At 41.5% G+C, this 20,474-nt stretch overlaps 1 protein-coding gene across 1 annotated transcript in view; it reads right to left on the reverse strand.

Annotated features, from left to right (window-relative positions):
* Positions 1-5,330: 5,330 nt before the first annotated feature.
* The window catches only part of NOVA1 (NOVA alternative splicing regulator 1), a 72,359-nt gene continuing 57,215 nt past the window's right edge, over positions 5,331-20,474 (reverse strand). The window contains exons 3-5 of the mRNA XM_040411636.1: positions 14,086-14,252; positions 12,681-12,752; positions 5,331-7,078 (exon numbers count right to left, since the gene is read on the reverse strand). Of these exons, the coding sequence (XP_040267570.1) occupies positions 6,071-7,078; positions 12,681-12,752; positions 14,086-14,252 (1,247 nt within the window). The 3' untranslated portion in view covers positions 5,331-6,070. The remainder of the gene's footprint in view (positions 7,079-12,680; positions 12,753-14,085; positions 14,253-20,474) is intronic.

Consider the following 20,474-nt stretch of genomic DNA (forward strand, 5'->3'; position numbering starts at 1 on the left):
CTGATGCTCTTGAGTTCCATCAGCTGATGGCTCATATGAAGCCTTATCCCTTACTTCCTGACCTCATGAACACTCATTATAGCTAAACTCTTATCATCCTGATAAAAAATATGCCCTAAATGTGTGTTTATGAGGTCGGGAGATCAGAGATAAGGCTTCACATCAACAGTCAGCTGACAGGACTGAGAAGTGATACTCTGCAAACGGATTGATTTTTAACCCTTGTATCTCAAAAATAGCTGAACATTTTTAATAAAAATTATTTTAACCTGAAATGAAGAAAATGCAATCATAAAAAATTACCCTGAAGGTGTCAATAGCCTTTAAAGTTTGCTGCGACTGTGTATTTAACATGGAAAGCATCACATTAATGTTTGCAATATGTGTAGATATAAAATACAAATTAATTATTGTAAATTTCCTTAAAAAGAAGTGAATGTTTGAGTAGGGAAAATTGTATATAATCATTTGATTTATTACTGGGACTGAATCAGAAATACTCACTGACCTTACCTTAATTTTTTGACTTTGCCAACAACATGAACCAAACTATAATTTTGTATTTCTCAGTTCTTTTTACAAAGAACCCAGCTGTTAAGTTATCAATGCACAACAGACAAAGCGGTGGGTACGTACTGTATGTAGAGAATGAAAAGGATAGTGTCTAGTCTCATGCAATGTGTAGCAGTTAATCCCGTTAGAGCACATGCGTTAAGATGTAATTCTTTTATATAAAGGTTTAGATTCTGTTCCAGCTTCAGTGTCTTATTTTCCTGAGTAAAGTCTTTGCAACGTAATGTGACTTCTTAAGCAGTGTGTATTACAGAATAATTGCCTCTCTGTGAACACTACAAGTATTATATCATATCAATACAACATTAACCACAGGCAGAACAAACCAACACTAGGCCCTTCTCAATGGCAGGAACATGTAACTGAGGTCCTCTGTTATCGGATAAGAGATTGGTGCTTGCTGAATGCGTTTATTTCTTGTCAATCAGGGTCTGAAATAACCATTAGCATTTAAATTTCCTTTTTTTGCAAAGGATCAATTGAGAATTGCTGAGAGCAGCTGAGCGGGCTGGCAGGGTCTCTGTATCCATGGCAATTCCGAGCCAGTCCCAATGGTCCATGCATAGGAGCTCATGCTTGGACGAAATTAGAGTGTGTCAAGGCATAATTGAGCAACTGCCTTACACCACAACTGTGAGCTACAGAGAATCAGAATAGATCTGCGCAGGGATAAATTCTACCTTATAGGAACTCATATTTACTGGAACTTTTCCGTAAGCTTTGAAATCACCAATTAAGGTCTTATAGTATGGCAACTCCACAGGATTTTTTAAGTCCGACCCAAGATTATCTAAAAAGCAAACTGGGCTATGAAAACCGTGTTCTATCAACAATGGAGCAACTCCCTAGTAATGAAAAGTTGCAAGGTCTGCTCACATCTATATACTTAATATCAAGTGCTTTAAGATTGGTTATCACTTGCGAGTGCTGCTTTGAATCCCTTTCCTTGTACTATAGTGCTGAGGAATGAAGGGGTAAGACTGTACAGGAGGGGCTGGGTGCTGAGTCTATGAGTGAAGCTGAGTTAATGGTGATGCTGTAAAGAAGCACATTGTCAAGACATGAATGGGTCGGGCATTCTTTTACAAGACAAAAGCAGCTTCCCATGTTGTTCTTCGCTTCAAGACGTGCTGCTGGATATGATTCGAAATGACAGGCATAGAGACCTTTCTCCGTGAACCACCCCCCACCCCTCTTCCTTGTGGAGAAGTTACAATTGTGGCTCTTTCTGTCAGATTTTTCTAGACTGAGGAAGGAAATGAATCCATTGAATGTACCCAAAAACTACACATAAAAATGGACAATTAACCCTGTCACTGCAGAAGAGGGACTACAATGGAATGTCTTGGAGACCCTCCTGTGCCAGAGACTTACGGGCTGTTGACATGTTGTGCACCTTGTAAAATGACGAGAAGGCACTTAATATTTCATAAAGGTGTGGAATATTATCCGGTCACCTATGATTAGCTACATCTAGGTGGCAATGAATCGGTGAGACCCTTGAGATGTACATGACTGGAATCAATACAGAGAGAGAAATACAAGTTACGACTACTGGAGAAACCTCTTTCAGAATATCTGAATTAATGTGTATTTTGAGGCAACATTTAGGAATGGAGCCACGTGCAATGAAAAAGGCAACATGATGCGTTTGTGCAAATACTAGTCTGACATTTGTTCATGTGCGTTTTTTGGGGGGTAGGGGAAAGAAAGGTGCCTTATTGCCAGGATGGTTTCAACATGCCAACAGTGATGGCTATAAGAGAGTCCATGTAACAGGCTGAAAGGACACTCATCTCTTGCCACACAAAGCCTGAACCGAATGGCACAGGGTTATTTACACTGTGAATGAGATGTATGACTCCCAGAGTCCGTTGGGATAGAGAGATATGACAAAGGGTCGGAAACATTTCCCCCCAAAGTTCCATATAAATAGGTCTCTTAGAAGCCACCTCTCTGCTTCTCACAGCCCTTGATTTTTTAAAGCCTGAAGCAGCTTTTCCTAACATTGTGATAAACTTGCTCTGCTGCCTTTTTTTGCTAAATGAATATGCTGCAATGCACATGGACGCGGAGAACACTGCATGGCTGCTTTTCTCTACAGAGACCTTAACATAACAATAGAAGGACAATGGGAAGGTCTACTGTACATATCTCCTGCTTCTGCCGTCTGACCACACAAGTTAACCAGAAGCAGAGCTCAGTCAGTATTGGATACCACCGACAACATGTCATAAAAGGCTGACGTCTGTAATCCAGCTGGTATCTGGTGACTATAGCAAATGTCTGTAATGCAGCATGTTCATTTTAAAGGAGGAGATCTGAGCATGGAAAGCTGATGACCTGGAGCTCTTGTTGGTGCACCTGCTAACACCAGGACAGTGGGGAAAATAAATCTGATAGGTATTATTCTCTGTTAATGCATTATAAATGAATTGAAACTAGTGACATGCAAGGAAAATAATGAGACGGGAGACAGTGATGGTACATGATGAACAAAGCACATTTATAATGATATGAGTAAATATATTCGCATCATCGGCTAACCACTAGTTACACTGTATTGTCATAAAAACTTACAGAGCTACAGAGACTATTAACGATAAATAACCATTACCAATTAAAACACAGTTGTACGACAGCTTTGCTCTTTCCATTTTAAAAACAAGCAATATCATTCCTTTTTTTTAATATATATCAGTTTTCTCTTTTTGAAAATGTTATTTTTTTCTATAATCAAAGAGAACGTGAAAATGGAAGTAAAGAAAGAAAAGAAAACAAAAAGAAATTGACTTGATCATCAGATTGGAATGGCTGGATCACCCCCAGCTTGAGAAGCCTATGACGCAGCTTGTGAGGATATACAGCGATGCGTCACTAGCCCCTCAGAGGTTGTAGGGCTCAAAACTGTGAACAAAAACTGCACAGGCATAAGGCAGGAAGGTTTTGGGGTAAAGAAACGGATTAGAAGAAGGTTTTAAAATCAATAGATCCACATTTTTCAGTGTCCACCACAGATGGGACACTAATGACTGGTTAAACTAACATGGTGATGAAGGTCTTTTTTTTTTTTAAGTCTAATGAAAAGTAAAACAAAAAGAAAAGAAAAAAAGATCACAGTTCAGAAAGAGAGATGCTGGACGAGAAGCCAGACGAGAGGACATCACAATCATTGTTCAGTTATCAGTTGCACAGGAGGAGCAGCGGAAAATGTCACTGAGTTGGTTATGATGGACGTTATCAATGAATTGAAGTTGAGATGGAAGGAAAACTGTTGTTTGGGAATTTCTCAGCCTGATGATCCAGAGGTAGCCAGCATTTTATTTTTTTATATTTTTTTTTAGTATTATTATTTACTATTTTGTAATTACTGTCTTGTCCATTGAAATTTTTTTTTGAGGTTTTTTTTGTTTTTGTTTACGACTGCATGCATAGCATGAGAAGATGCTGGGTTTATGAACGACCACAATTCTGTGGCTTGGTGGCCCAAATGCAGAGGTTAACATAATGATCTGGCTAGTTGGCACTCAGAAACATGGAGGAGGTGACAAGTTGGAAAACAAAAAAGGCTTACTCTAAAAATAATATTAATAAAATGGCCCTTGGAGGAACCTGCGCTGCGACAGGTAGACACACGACGGAAATGAACACTACCTCAGCTAAACAAGCATGCAGGGAAGTACTGACTGAAGCCGACATAAAGATGCCCCACGGAAAAAGAACATGCAGGTAAACGACCATTGGAGCCTGCGGCGGCTGGTATAGCCTAGCCCCGGAGGGATCAAAAACAGCTAAAAATCACAGATACTGTTCACAGTAAAATCTACATTGACAACACTAAGAGATTGCTAGTGTTAAAATTATACACAATCAGAAGCGTTTTAAAAGGCAACGCCCTCACTAAGTCGTTGCAGATAATGAAACCTCATCAGCTAACAGTTGGCACTTTAAGTTGTCGCGTGTGTGCGTGGTTTGGCTTAGAAAATCCCCAATACGCACACAACACTGCACTACATCTAAAAGGGGAGGATGTTAATGGATCAACTGGTGCATGGCTGGCCAGGTACTATGGGGTCTAATTAAAACCCCAGTCCTACAAACCCCAAATGAAAGCCATTAACATTAATTGTAAACGATTACTGCCTTGTTTAGAGCTTAATTTGTAATAAAAAAAAATATCAAAGCTGGAGGTTGTATGATAGAGAGGAATGCCTTCAAATATTTAGCTGCCACAGCCCCGAACAATGGCAAGTAATAGGTTAACTCATACTGCCATTGTGAATTGTTGCTGAACGTGTGACATTGTTGTCTCTCCAGAGAACGACTGAAAATAAGGTCAACTAAGTGAAGGAAAAAACATGGGTGATTAATGTAATTAAAACAAGATGGGGTGAGAGACTGGGGATTTAAAGGATTTCAGCATGAAGGGGCAGGAGGGAAACCCAATGGAGGAAGAAAACAGACACAGCTCTTGTGAAAACCAAACTTCACCTATCAGAAGAGTTAAATCTGATGGGATCAGTGAGCCATAAATGATAGAAATGTATCCTGGCCAGCCGATATATTCATCGTCATACAGGTTGTTATGAAGACACTGATCTGTAAACTTACGAAAAAAGGTTATTTTTCCACAGTTTTAACCATTTTTAATATATATTTTTACAGTGCTTTTTTTGCAACTATATTGCTTTTAGATTATATATATATATATATATCTCTTTTATGTTTTAATTTAAAACTATTTTTTTTCTTTTTTTTTATTCCAAAACATGTTTTCCCTCATACGCTGCCACCCCAGGGCAGGAAGCATGAGTGAAGTTGGACAGTGCTTTTGATTTTCTTTACTCCCTTTTGTTTTATAGGTAACTCACCCACCCGACCCCCCTGCTGTTTTCCAGCAAAACAGTAGTTCAGTTACAGCGTCACTTAGGACTAATACTGACAACTGTGCGGGTTTCTGAAGGGACCAGCAACACGTGGCTCTGCAGTGCATTACTGGACGCATCAGCCCTCACAGAGATTAAAACCTATGCGTCACTTCATGTTTACATTCAGTTCATTTTCAACTACAACAATGCTGGTAAAATGGCAGGCTTCAAAAACTTTTACTTTTTGACGCGTAAACAATAAAACCTCAACAAGAGAGAGAGAGATAACCTGTCAAAATCCTTCAAATTAACAAAAACTTTTTAAAAAAACAAATAAAAAAACACTAAAAAAATTCCCTCTCTAAAACATCCGCATACATGTATTATTTACAGATGCGCTTTGTCAACACTGTTGCGTTCATTTGCATAATTATATATTAATCCCGACGCGCACTTCCCCTGCCAATAACAAAACGAAACAAAAATAAAATTCAAATAAAAAATAAAATATAAATCGCTCCTGCAAAATACAGTACATCCATGAAAAGAAGAAGGGATAAGGGAGGGACAATTAAGTTAACATCCTGGGAAAGGAAGAAGGACGGAAGTGGGGGTGGGGGGGGGGCAAATTAACCCACTTTCTGTGGGTTGGCTGCCCGAACACCTTGCTCGTAAGTGACTCGTTGCGTGATTAGATACTGGGCAGCTTGTGTGGCGGCTGGTGTGCCTGTTATGGTTACCTTACGGTTTCTGGTACCGGGGACAAACTCCCCTTTTTTGGAAATCTGTATCCTGGCGCCAGTCAACTCCTGATATTCTACCAATGTCTTGCCACCTTTGCCGAGAATGGCACCTACTAGATTTTCTGGCACAGCAATTTCTACTACGTCCTTTGAGCCGTCTGTTGACTTTTCAGTGCCCAAAATGGCGCTAGCAGCTAGTGGGGATGCTGCCCCAAAATATCCATTGGTAGCTGCCGTGGCTGCAGCTAAGCTGCCTAGTGCAAACGTTCCAGCCGCTCCCCCTGCAGTGCCACCACCCCCAGTTGCTTCACTGGCATATGTAGCCAGCAAGTTGGCTGCTGCAGCTGCGGCTGGGTTAGCGCTTGCAGCAGCAGCTGCTAGTGCTCCTGTGGCTGCTGCTTGACTCAGTCCCAACCCTAAAGTGTTGAGGTTGTAGCCATAACTGGCCAAGGTGTTAAGAGCTGATGTAATAGCAACCAGATCATTGCCAGTGAATCCGGATAGAACAGTAGGAAAGGCTGCCACCCCAGCAAGGTTGGCATGTCCTAAAAGCCCTGCCGCTGCAGCAGCAGTAGGTAGAACTTCAGCAGTGTTGGCATATGGAGATCCTGTGGGATTGGAGTTAGCTACAGGTCCGGTGACATTGGCGTAGCTGATGTTCAAACAGCTGCCACTTTGTGGGTCCTCCTGGATCTTCTGCACTATCAGCTCTACAGCTTTGCGGTTTTGTTCTGGCTCTCCGCTTACAGTCACCACTCGTTCTTGCAGATTAATGCCATCTGGTTTTTGGGAAAGCTGTACCCATGCACCAGATTGTTCCATTACTGCCTTCACAGTGGCTCCTCCTTTACCGATGATCAGACCAGCAGTGCTGTTGGGAACGATGATCTTCACCTGTCAGAAGTCAGAAGAACATGTGGAAGAAACCAAAGGAAAAAGAAAGATAGGTGGACATTATATCAATAATAAGAAAAACAGTTGAGTGTGGTGGTGTGTTTGATGAGAGACAATGTCTAAGCAGCATAGTTACTTCACATAGTAGACTGGGACTATTTAATTTATTCATTCATGTCAGACTCAAACAGTGGTCTTCCAAGTTGTGTAGTGCTGCCTCCGATTTTTGACAAAAAGCTATGAAGTGGTATTCTTCTAACATGACTCATATTCGTTCAAGTTACAAAACATTGTTCCACTGCCATATGATTTACGTATTCTGAAATATAACGTTTAGTAGACAGAAACAAAAAGTCTGTTTCTTTGCAATTGTTCCTGTGGTGAATTACTACAGGGATGATACAATATTTCTACTCTACATGATGGTTGATTGCTAATGTGGCTTAAAATGTTCTAAACATCGGAATGTCCAGGCCAGCATGACAATAGGAGACATCACGGTAAAAAGTTAAAGGTTGAGCACTAACCGGGTGGGGAGCAGAGGCAGTACAAGGAGCTACTGACAGGCGCTCGCGGGCAAAAAACACCCATAAATTACAAAATTGCTCACAGGACCAAAAAGCGCAGAGTGTAATTGACTGTAATCTAACACTGTAATGAAATGATTGATCTAATTAGCTCTGCTTGGTTATCAGTAGTGACCTCGGCATGGGGTGGAAGTTGCACGATTGTGCTTGACGCATGCTATGCTTGTAATCAAACTGGAGATCTTGTAGTGATTTGTACTGGGTGTGGAGCAACGTGCAATACTCAAGCAATCTTCAAGGGCCTGGTAACTGTTTATGTGTTCTTTATATCTCAAAGAATAATATATTCACTGGTAAATCACATACCATTGGAACATACTGGGACAATATTACTTGTTGAGTCATATTCTTTCATGTTGTCCACAAAAATAAGGATACTAAAATCATTGTAATAAATTATTTTATGAAGGTAGATACCAGATGCCTCCCCCACAGAACTAAGGAAAACAATTTCAGGATACACTACAACCTGTTAATTCACAAGAAAGCATTCGCTAAAATGCATTTAAAACACTTTAATCACTACTGGATAGTTATTTGTGATAAGAACCTTTCAGAAAATGGAAGCCAGCATATGTGCAGACGACAAGTCTATCACATTTTATTGGACGGAGACTGAAGTTGGCCAACCATCACATGTGTATGGGAGCCTCCTGACTCTCCTCCAACGGGGGATGTCGGGGGAGTGAATGACGGTTTTCAATATGCTAAATCCTTTTGCTTTTGGTGAGATAAGCCAAAAACTGCCTGTGCAGTCTCCCATTACCAACACATGCATGCCTGGCCGAGTGGAGAAGACATGTCCATGGGGGGTTAATCTCATGTGAATGACCGGCTTTAGTCTCATAAGGACAGCTAGTTTAGTGTCTAGATCTGGTAATTGAAAACTCATCTGACTAATCTATTTAGGTCACAAATATGTGTGGTCAACATTGAATCACTAACACTTTACCGGTCTCTGTTTTACACAGAAAACACAAAGTTAATATAAGAGTTGAAATTATTCTAATAAAAAAAAATATAAAAAATTAAAAATAATGAAAACGTTGCAGAAAATAATGGAATTAATGGATCATAAGAAAAATGTTGTAGAGTGAATGGTAATAAATATGTTATACAGCGTAAACTACTGATCCTATACATAATGGACAATATACCGTACAACTAGGTATATATATCACGTGATCATTTCCAAAAATATTAAATTATAAAATTTAATGTAACTTCACTGTAGGATAAAAAAAATTATTCTAAGAAAGGAGATTTGCTACGGCCTTTGGCCTCATGCACACGACCGTTGTTGTGTTCCGTTCCGCAAAATGGAGTTCCGTTGTTCCGTGATCCGTTTCTGTTTCCGTGTGTCTTCCTCAATTTTTGGAGGACCACCAGACATAAAGGAATGTAAAAAAAAGTCTAAGACAGGTTTGCCATGCAAATGATAGGAAAAAAACGGCCGCGGACGAGCGGACGCGGATGACAATCTTGTGTGCCTCCGCGTTTTTTAGCTGTCCCATTGACTTGAATGGGTCCGCGAACCGTTTTCCGCGAAAATAATAGGACAGGTTATATTTTTTTGACGGACTGGAACCACGGATAACGGACGCGGATGGCAAACGGTGCATTAGCCGAGTTTTCAACTAACCCATTAAAAATCAATGGGTCCGCAGAAAATCACAAAAAACGGCGCAAAGGACACGGAATAAAACAACGGTCGTGTGCATGAGGCCTTGTTTACACATCAGTGTTTGATCAGTGATTTCCATTAGTGATTGTGAGCCAAAACTACAGACTACTACAATGAAAGATAGCACATCGGCAATTGATGGCTACCGCAGCCGTTCCGCCATAATTTCGTTCTATTCATTATTAGCAGCACATCTTCCTGTGTAATCATATAATTGGGCATTTTTCATCCTGATGAAAGGTGACATTGAGCCGACGAACACGTGTTTGCTCATTTATTGGCTGCTCCATTACAGGAGCCAACTATCGGGAATGAGCGTTCATATTATAATTGACCCAAAATCGTGCAGTGTAATAGTGCTTTTAGAACAGCTGCAAATCTTTCCATTATACCTTCTCTCTGTGTAGGCTCCATTCCTGATTTGTCTCACAATCACTGATAGAAATCACTGATCAAACACTGACAGTGTGAATAAGGCCTCAGACTGGTGTCTCCAATTTTGTAAAAAGTGTGCTGGAATTAGATGCACTAAATCTATTAAGGCCTCTTTCACATGGACGTTGCGTGTGAGGGCCGGACAAGATGCTGGTGCGTTGCAGGAAAATGCGCGAGTTTTCCGCGCGAGTGCAAAGTGTTCTAATGCGTTTTGCACACGCGTGAGAAAATTTGGCATGTTTGGTACCCAGACCTGAACCCGGACTTCTTCACAGAAGTTTGGGTTTGGGTTAGGTGTTGTGTAGATTTTATTATTTTCCCTTATAACATGGTTATAAGGGAAAATAATAGCATTCTTAATACAGAATTCTAAGTATATTAGGGATGGAGGCGTTAAAAAAATAATATATATAATTAATCTCACCTCATCCACTTGTTCGCGCAGCTCGGCTTGTCTTCTTTCTTCTTCTTTGATGACCTGGGAGGAAAAGGACCTTTGGTGACGTCACTGCGCTCATCACATGGTCCATCACATGGTCCGTCACATGGTCTATGGTGATGAGCGCAGTGCCGTCACCAAAGGTCCTTTTTCTCCCAGGTCCTCAAAGAAGAAGAAAGAAGACAAGCCGGGCTCCGCGAACAAGTGGATGAGGTGAGTTTAATTTAAAAAATTTCTTTTTTAACCCCTCCAGCCCTATTGTACTATGCATTTTGTATTAAGAATGCTATTATTTTCCCTTATAACCATGTTATAAGGGAAAATAAAAAAGATCGGGTCCCCATCCCGATCATCTCCTAGCAACCATGCGTAAAAATCGCACCGCATCCGCACTTGCTTGCGGATGCTTGCGATTTTCACGCAGCCCCATTCACTTCTATGGGGCCTGTGTGGCGTGAAAAACGCACAATATAAATCTTGCAGCGATTTTCACACAATGCACAAGTGATGCGCGAAAATCACCGCTCATGTGCACAGCTCCATTGAAGTGAATGGGTCCAGATTCAGTGCGGGTGCAATGCGTTCATCTCACGCATTGTACCCGCGCGGAATTCTCGCCCGTGTGAAAGAGGCCTAAGAGTCACAGCCCACGCCCCTCAAGCTAAGCCCTGTACCCTTTTCTCGTCACTTTCAAAAAATCATATATTATGGCACACATGTAATGCACATCATAATATCATAATCTGTTACTCTTTTACTCCACTATTGTAGCATAAAAACACTGATAACTCTCGTGGTTTTAATCAACCGTTTATGGCCATCCGTGGAACCCCACATTGCATTGGTTGGTTCTGGATACTATGATGAAGAAGGTAACTAGCATGTGATATCACAGTCACTTGATAATTATCTACAGTACAGACCAAAAGTTTGGACACACCTTCTCATTCAAAGAGTTTTCTTTATTTTCATGACTATGAAGGCATCAAAACTATGAATTAACACATGTGGAATTATATACATAACAAACAAGTGTGAAACAACTGAAAATATGTCATATTCTAGGTTCTTCAAAGTAGCCACCTTTTGCTTTGATTACTGCTTTGCACACTCTTGGCATTCTCTTGATGAGCTTCAAGAGGTAGTCCCCTGAAATGGTCTTCCAACAGTCTTGAAGGAGTTTCCAGAGATGCTTAGCACTTGTTGGCCCTTTTGCCTTCACTCTGCGGTCCAGCTCACCCCAAACCATCTCGATTGGGTTCAGGTCCGGTGACTGTGGAGGCCAGGTCATCTGGCGCAGCACCCCATCACTCTCCTTCATGGTCAAATAGCCCTTACTTTCAAAGTTTTCCCAATTTTTCGGCTGACTGACTGACCTTCATTTCTTAAAGTAATGATGGCCACTCGTTTTTCTTTACTTAGCTGCTTTTTTCTTGCCATAATACAAATTCTAACAGTCTATTCAGTAGGACTATCAGCTTTGTATCCACCTGACTTCTCCTCAACGCAACTGATGGTCCCAACCCCATTTATAAGGCAAGAAATCCCACTTATTAAACCTGACAGGGCACACCTGTGAAGTGAAAACCATTTCAGGGGACTACCTCTCGAAGCTCATCAAGAGAATGCCAAGAGTGTGCAAAGCAGTAATCAAAGCAAAAGGTGGCTACTTTGAAGAACCTAGAATATGACATATTTTCAGTTGTTTCACACTTGTTTGTTATGTATATAATTCCACATGTGTTAATTCATAGTTTTGATGCCTTCATAGTCATGAAAATAAAGAAAACTCTTTGAATGAGAAGGTGTGTCCAAACTTTTGGTCTGTACTGTATGTCAATTAGTACGTCAATCAATATGGAGGTACCATGCAAATTTAGTTTTTTGCTTACAACTGCATCTGTACAGTATGTGTAAAGCCTAATACTGCCGCCGATTACCTGATGAACAAGCAATTGTGATTTTAAAGCATGCCTAAAAAAAACCTTGTTTGCCGGCGGCAGATTGTGCTGTGTATTCACGATCTGCAGGCATCAAACAACTAGACAGCATGGGGACAAGTGACGGGATAACAATCGCTCCTCCCCAAGTTGTGGTGGAGATCGCTGCATGTAGTAGCAGTGGTCTTCTCTGCTAGCGAGCAGGCGATTGCCGGGAAGGAACGCTTCTTTCCTGACAATCGCCTGCAGAATCGGGGTGTCTAATACAGCCCTTACCAAGTCATAACCAATAATTTTGGCCTCAACTGTATTTGAGCAGTCAATTTATAGTAATATGGTTCAACAGTAACCCAAGTTTATTCCTCTGTAAATGGCAAACTAAAGGTTACCTACTGTACAATCTGATCTGTATATTAGCTTTCATAAATTATACTACCCATGATGATGAGCCCTGGCATGTTGATGGAGCTGTGCTCCCTTATGTGGAAAACATGAAATATGGAGAATGGTACTGTACCTGGCTGGCTCTGGAGATGGTCATGGGGTCTGATGAAGAGGACTTGGTGGCTGGTGGTAATGATGACAATGTCTGCAGAACAAAGCAGGGTCAGAAGCAGAATTCAATCAGCCCTAGTAATAAATAGACCCCTTCACTGCCAGCATAGACTTGTTGGAAAATGATGCGGCAAAGACTTTACTGGCACTGAAGGAGCTAGACCAAAGAATAGCGGAGTAAAGTAAAAAAAGTAAAAGCATTCCCAGGAACAGCAAGGGTGAGAGGAGGATGGATGAGATTGGATTAGTGAAATAAATTAAATCAGTTTCAGCAGGAAAGTTAAAAAAGGAACCATAAACCATATACACATGAATCAAAGCAAATTTGTTTCATAGTAACTGTAAGAGAGACATCAGGAAATATCCTTTCTCAAAAATAACACACTTCTTTTACGAGGGCATCTGGAACAATGTTTTGTGAATGAAGGGGGTATCTAACACAGGCTTTGGTGCTAGGTGAAGGACAACAGTAGCATCCACCTAATGCTGACAGCCCTGTAACATTTCATGTTTACGGTGCCCAGGCCCTGACATGGCACAGCTATGTACCTTATGCAATAAATATGAAATAACATTAGTAAATAAAAGGTAAAAATAAAAGGCAACAAGTACTTAAAAGGTTGTCTAGGACTCTCAACTGATGTCCTATCATTAGGACAAGCCAACAATGAAAGATCAGCGGGGTGGGGCAACAATCCCCACAATCGGTGCTGTACAAGTGTCTCTGGGCCTGATACTGAGGCTCAGTCCATCCCAGTGACTGTGGCTACACTCCAGTACCAGGTACAACTACACTGGAGTGTAGAGCACTATGCCTGGGTGAACAATGAAGGGATCTCCTTGTTCTTCTGTTCGATAAAATAGGCCATCAAGGATAGGTCATCAACTGAAATGATCCTTTAACCATAAATATTACTACAAGTAATTTAGTATATTTATGAGAAGAATTTCCAAAACTATGTCTCTCTCTTTGATGGTCAGTAAAGTGACATCAGATTTTACCTCAGATTTTGTCACAGATCTGTGGCAAAATCCATGGTGGATCTTTCTGCTGCCAATCACGTCCCATGTGGGCATACTAAGTATGCTGAAGCTGCCTAATTATGTAACACTAGGTCATCTAGGCCCTTCTAAAATCCTACATCCTTCAGGTATAAATCTGTAAATTTAGGACTGGAATGTCTCGCTGGATCATGTAAGCCTAGTTAGCGGTATTACATCATAATTATTTCACTTAAAAAATTAGCTAGCAAATCACTTGGCTGGCTCTTGTAATGTTCATCCATTTTTGGGGACGTGAATTTGGCTTAGGGCAATGTTGTGAGATCAACGATAATAACACTCAAACCTGGATTTTAGACACATACTTGTTTGATACGGTCTGGATTAACCGTAGTCTGTGGTTGCAGGATGCTGACTGGTTCAGTTTTAGCCACATTCTGTGGCATTTCTCGAATTTTCTCTGCAATGAAGCCATGGACAGCATTGAGAGCTTCTACAGTGCCTTGGATCAGACAGACCCGCTCTGTGGTACCTGTGAACAGAAGGTGATTTATATTAAACATCTCACATTTTTATTAAGACAGAAGAAAGCTACTTGATCAATATGGAAGTAAAGTATACATATATCGGAGGCTATAAGTAGATCAATTTGCAAGTCACATAAACCACGTTATCGTTGATGTATCACTTTTTTTTCTCTAGAAATAAAAAGTCATGGGGCAAGCAATGCAGTTGGCTACCTCATACTGCACATACACAGTCATGGTCCAGACCTCATTTTTCAGAGACCATTTTGGAAATAAAAAAACCCATCTAACTTGTTGCTAAGGGTAATTTCTCCATCTTTCTATTGCACCAATTTTGAGAAATCCTCCCCACAGACCTTACACAAACAGTTTTAATAGTGAGCTAGAACATACAAGTCAATAGATGAACTTCATTAGAAGAAGTAGTTTACAACCAGTTGATGTATAACTTGCGCATACACAGCACAAGGCTGGAAAGGAGAATCACTCTAGCTTGCAGGATGGATATTCTAGATGTATACTTGCACTCAGAGTTTTAGAAAGACAAACACCCTCAATTTCTTTTGCTGGAAAACAGTCAGTGAGTAGAAGAAGAATTATCTACCTTTATTTTAGTGCTTTTTTGCTGCCATAAAGTGGCATAGCAATTCTCAGCGGTGATCCGCACGCCTGCCATGCTGCCAGAGCTGTGGTTACCATTGGTAATAAAAAGTAAAAGCCGTAAATCCATAAACCCAGGGAAAATGTTGTCATGTTTAAAAGCTTTCAGCCTTCATTAGTGTCTAAAAGGAACAGCAGGGTCCTTCATCATCATCACTAAGCTGACAGGACAGAGCGGCGTATTAAAATGCTGCTGAGAAGTGCTCACGTAAAGCCAAAAAGAAAAAAAAAAAGACATGATAAGTACTTCCCGGACCAGAGTATAAATCAGGAGGACATAATATTTGCCAGTAGAGGCATCGCATCCTCTCTTCTGCTGTTATGCCAAATTCAGAGTTTAAATGGTGGGGGACTTGTGAATAAGTAAATGCCCAGAAAACCTACAATATTAGCTAATTACTGGTATATGGGTGTATGTACCATAGACGGGGCGGATTGGCCATAAACCTTACAGGGAAATTTCCCGGTGGGCCAATGCCCAGACGGCCGCCTGGGTCTTCCTCACAGCTGGCCAGTGGACGTTTTTGGGGATGTATTTTGTGCTGCTGGCAGCATTTGGCTCTGTTGGGGCGGTATAATGTGCCAGAATATGGTATTGCTGGCCCTGCCTTCCATCACTTTGGACCCAACTACAAAACTGGGCCACTTTTAGTATTTGTTCCAGGGCCACTTAAAATTCCCAGTCCGCCCCAACCATAGAGGTAGCATTGGGGCAACTTTGAGATCCTTTGAGATAATGGGCCCCCTTCTCACCTCTTCAAAAGCACCATAACATTACCAAAAATAAGAGAGGCAAACGTCTCTCTCCAACATGGGGTAAAAAAATGTGAGACACACAAACAAGAACTACAAAGAAAAAAATATGGGGTTGAGTCAGCACAACCTGCCTGTAGGTGCAGATCACTATGGCGAAATACATATACAAACGGAAAATGCAAATGTGATTGCACACTGCATCCAGCACTCTGCCCTCCATGCTGGATGAGACATTGGTTTATATTTTGGCCAAAGCATAGTAAGCCACTCACCGCGTCAAGGCCGTCTCAATTGAGTGGTCCCTAAAACAAACAAGAACTAGACCTAGAACTAGTGCTGGGATGAGGGGAGCATACCAACACCGAGAAGGACTTCCCGTTTTGGGGCACTTTTTCTTCTAATGTATACCACAGCGTGAATTTATATAGGGAAAAATATGTTTGAGGTTTATATGATCTCCCTGTGCTTGGTGGGTTTCCTCCTACACCAAAACCAAACCGATGACATTCCATGAATCCGGCCCTAGTGTTTGTATAGGCATATGAGAAATGGGATAGATGATAGTGACAATCCATGCACCGATGTTATACTGTATAAGCAAAGGCAATATCATACAAAGCTCATTGCTTCATCGGAGACAACAGGGCTGGATGATACAACGAGAATCGGCGTCTTATGTTCTTCCCTCTACTTCTCTGCTTTCCTTTAGTGTATGTTAAGCAGAACTGCAGGAGGCCTGATCTTAACCCCTTAGTGAACATGCAAAAAAATAATTAAATTGCATTCTAAGAGCTAGAACTTTTTTGTTTGTTATCAATTTACTTGTATGAGGTCTTATTTTTTGCAGGACAAGTTCTAGTTTTTAATGCACCATTTTGGGTACATGTAATGATTGATTAAAGCCAGCTGTTCAGCTAAAAAACCTGTTGTTGATGTCAGTAAATAGTTAGTTTGAGTGCAGTCGGACAAAGTTACATGTCCGAAATGGGACGCATAACGTGCTGGAAATACACTTGTGTGGACCTAGCCTAATTGTACATGTTATGTGACAATTGCTACTCTAGCAGGTTAAAGGCCTTTCATTTTTCTAATGCAGGACTTGCCAGCATTTTAGGTATTGTCCATAGAAAAAGGACCTTAATTGCACGTCTTAGTATCAGCCCCAATCAAGAACACCCATGCTATGCCGGTGAAAGTAAAACTATGGGCCTCTGCCTCAGTAGCAGCTCCAGATGCCTGAGAGCTCATAGGTGCCAATACTGCGTTATTATCATTTAAATACAAATATAATGAAATCTTAATGTGTCGCCCCAACCACTTAAAGACTCCGAGTCCTAATTGTAACAATTAGCAGGCAAATGGAATGTGCTAATTGTTCAGAGTGGCTAATTGCTGGTGTGTGCCCGTCACTGGATGAAAACTGTATTTATCTTGCACCCCAGCCCCCAGACACCATCCTCTGCAGGGTAAATGATAAAGAAGACATTTTTCCCGTGAGATCCTGTATCTAACCACAAGTCTGAACACTTTTTAACGTTTTCTTGGCAGTCAGGTGTTAATGGAGCTGATCTGTAAAGTCGAGCAGCGTAACATATTAGCGTGCATCACTGAATCAGGCTGCCCTTGATAATCTCCTTTAGAATATTACAGCTACATATCTGGTAAAGTTCAACCATAGTGTTAGTTTTCATGTACACGATTACCATGGTGCCATTTCTGATAAAAGAGGGAAGACAAGTCTCCTAAGGTACTTTTCACATCTGCCGAAGTTCTCTGGATCTGGCACTGCTTGATGCAAATGGAATGCCCGCCAGCCCCATTAAGGCTACTTTCACACTCGCGTTTGGTGCGGATCCGTCATGGATCTGCACAAACGCTTCCGTTCAGATAATACAACCCAATGCATCCGTTCAGAACTGATCCGTTTGTATTATCAGTAACATAGCCAAAACGGATCTGTCTTGAACACCATTGAAAGTCAATGGGGGACGGATCCGTTTTCTATTGTGCCAGATTGTGTCAGTGAAAACGGATACGTCCCCATTGACTTACATTGTGTGTCAGGACGGATCCGTTTGCCTCTGCATCATCAGACGGACACCAAAATGCTGTTGGTGTCCGCCTCCAGAGCGGAATGGAGACTGAACGGAGGCAAACCGATGCCTTCTGAGCGGATCCTTATCCATTCAGAATGCATTAGGGCAAAACAGATCCGTTTGGACCGCTTGTGAGAGCCCTGAACATATCTCACAAACGGAAACCAAAACGCCAGTGTGAAAGTAGCCTAAGTGGAGATTCAGGAAAAATGCGGAGAATCAGCTGGTCACAAACCGCTGCACACGGTTTGTGTCCTACAGGTCTTCAAATAGCACAATGTGCTGTATGCATGATAAAAATAAAAATAAATTACATGTGTGACATCAGTTCTAAATACAAAAAAATAACAAAAACCTGTGAAAAGATGTGAGAAATTGTATTTACTTATATCAACACCTTGTAATATACAAAAAAATGTTGCATACTGATGACCTATTCTGATTGGTGGAGGTCTGACTCCCGGCACCCCCAGCGATCAGCTGTTTGTAGAGAACGCAGGTCTCATACTAGGTGTCATTGCAGCTCCTCCATCCCATTCACTTCAATAGGAAGGAGAAGATGGAGCGCATGAGCGCGGGGGTGCCAGGAGTCGTACCCCGGCTGATCAAATATATATGACCTATCCTGAGGATAGGCCAATACAGGAAACCAGACAACGCTTAAATGGCTAAAATAGGGTTTTCACAAAGCTTTCCTAAGCAGTAAAAATGTCTAATTATACAGCTGCTCCTATATCACTGCAGGTTTGTCATTTAGGGGGTTAAGACATTTGGGTGACGACCTCTGTGGAAGCTTTAATGGTGAGACCCCCAAAATTAAGCTGTTATGGGTGGGGGAAGGCTTGGCATATGCTTACTTAGAAATCAGTGGGCAAACTTTTTCCTGCTAAGGGTCTCAGCGCACAAATGAAGCCTTTCCTAACTGTATGTTCTTTGTGGTTCAGGTGATTAAAGGGAACCTGTCACCATGAAAACGCTAAATAATCTACAGCCATAGAGCAGGAGGAGCTGAGCAGATTAATATATCGTTTTATGGGAAACGTATATTTTATTCATTTAAACTCCTGCTCATTCTGGGCTTTCGCTCCTATCAGTGATTGACAGGCTTCCCTCTATGACTGTGAATACAAAGCTAGCTGTCAATCACTGACAGGACCGCCTCCTGGACTTCAAAGCCCAGAGAGAGCAGAGATACAAATGAATACATTAGGAGTTTTCCATTAAACCGCTCAGCTCCTCCTGCTCTATAACATGGTGCCCGCAGCTGAGACTTGTTCAACGTGGTGGGGTCCCTTTAAATGGGTTTCCAGTTTATCTATTTTTATACAACCTATTAGGAAATTCTGAGGTAAAAGAGGGCAATCCTATTTTCAGAATCCTCATCTCTAGACCAAAGTCAATTATAAAGAGGCCTCCTGCTCTGGATGAGCTGCTCTGTCCTGCACTACGCAGAGCTGCTGTTTGATGAGTCATTTCTCCTGTGGTGGCACTTCAGGCGCCCTGAACCCATACAGTTCTTACAGGTTCCACCACAGGTTACAGCTGATCGCTGATGTTTCCAGCAGCGGGACACAGTTTCATCAGCATGTTGTCAAGGGACCTTTCTAATAAGTACAGTCCACTAGATTATACGGTATACGGCGTTATTAAATGAAATGTTTGATAAAAACAGATACCTGCAATGGGTTTAATATTTCTAATATGTTTATTCGAGACACTCATTTATTGTAAAATGATCTCTCACCACGGTATACAAGCCTCATTTGTTCAGACCTCCTGCTGCACTGTACATCTGATACATTCCGCATACTGGATATGCATTTCAAATGCCTCGTTTTCTGGGTCAGCATCATCTTTTTTTTTTTATAAAGAGAAACATTACTTGAATCTGACAGGTTTCCCTATTAGGACCTCGGCGCTTAGGATATCATAGAGGGAGGTCACAGGACCAGATACCACTTTATTTGTCCAGCTTAGACCACTTTTATACAACCTATTAGGACCTTGGCGCTTAAGATATCATAGAGGGAGGTCACAGAACCAGACACCCCTTTATTTGTCCAGCTTAGACCACTTTTATATAACCTATTAGGACCTCCGAGCATAGGATATCATAGAGGGAGGTCACAGGACCAGACACCCCTTTATTTGTCCAGCTTAGACCACTTTTATACAACCTATTAGGACCTCCGAGCATAGGATATCATAGAGGGAGGTCACAGGACCAGACACCCCTTTATTTGTCCAGTTCAGACCATTTTTATACAACCTATTAGGACCTCGGCGCTTAGGATATCATAGAGGGAGGTCACAGGACCAGACTCCCCTTTATTTGTCCAGCTTAGACCACTTTTATACAACCTATTAGGACCTCCGAGCTTAAGATATCATAGAGGGAGGTCACAGGACCAGACACCCCTTTATTTGTCCAGTTTAGACCACTTTTATACAACCTATTAGGACCTCCGAGCATAATATATCATAGAGCAGGGCTGGCCAACCTGCGGCTCTTCAGCTGTTGTAAAACTACAACTCCCACCATTCCCTGCTGTAGGCTGATAGCTGTAGGCAGACTGGGCATGCTGGGAGTTGTAGTTTTGTAACAGCTGGAGAGCCGCAGGTTGGCCAGCCCTGTCATAGAGGGAGGTCACAGGACCAGACACCCCTTTATTTGTCCAGTTTAGACCACTTTTATACAACCTATTAGGACCTCCG

The sequence above is a fragment of the Bufo bufo genome, chromosome 11, assembly GCF_905171765.1.
Source record: "Bufo bufo chromosome 11, aBufBuf1.1, whole genome shotgun sequence".
NCBI lineage: Eukaryota > Metazoa > Chordata > Amphibia > Anura > Bufonidae > Bufo > Bufo bufo.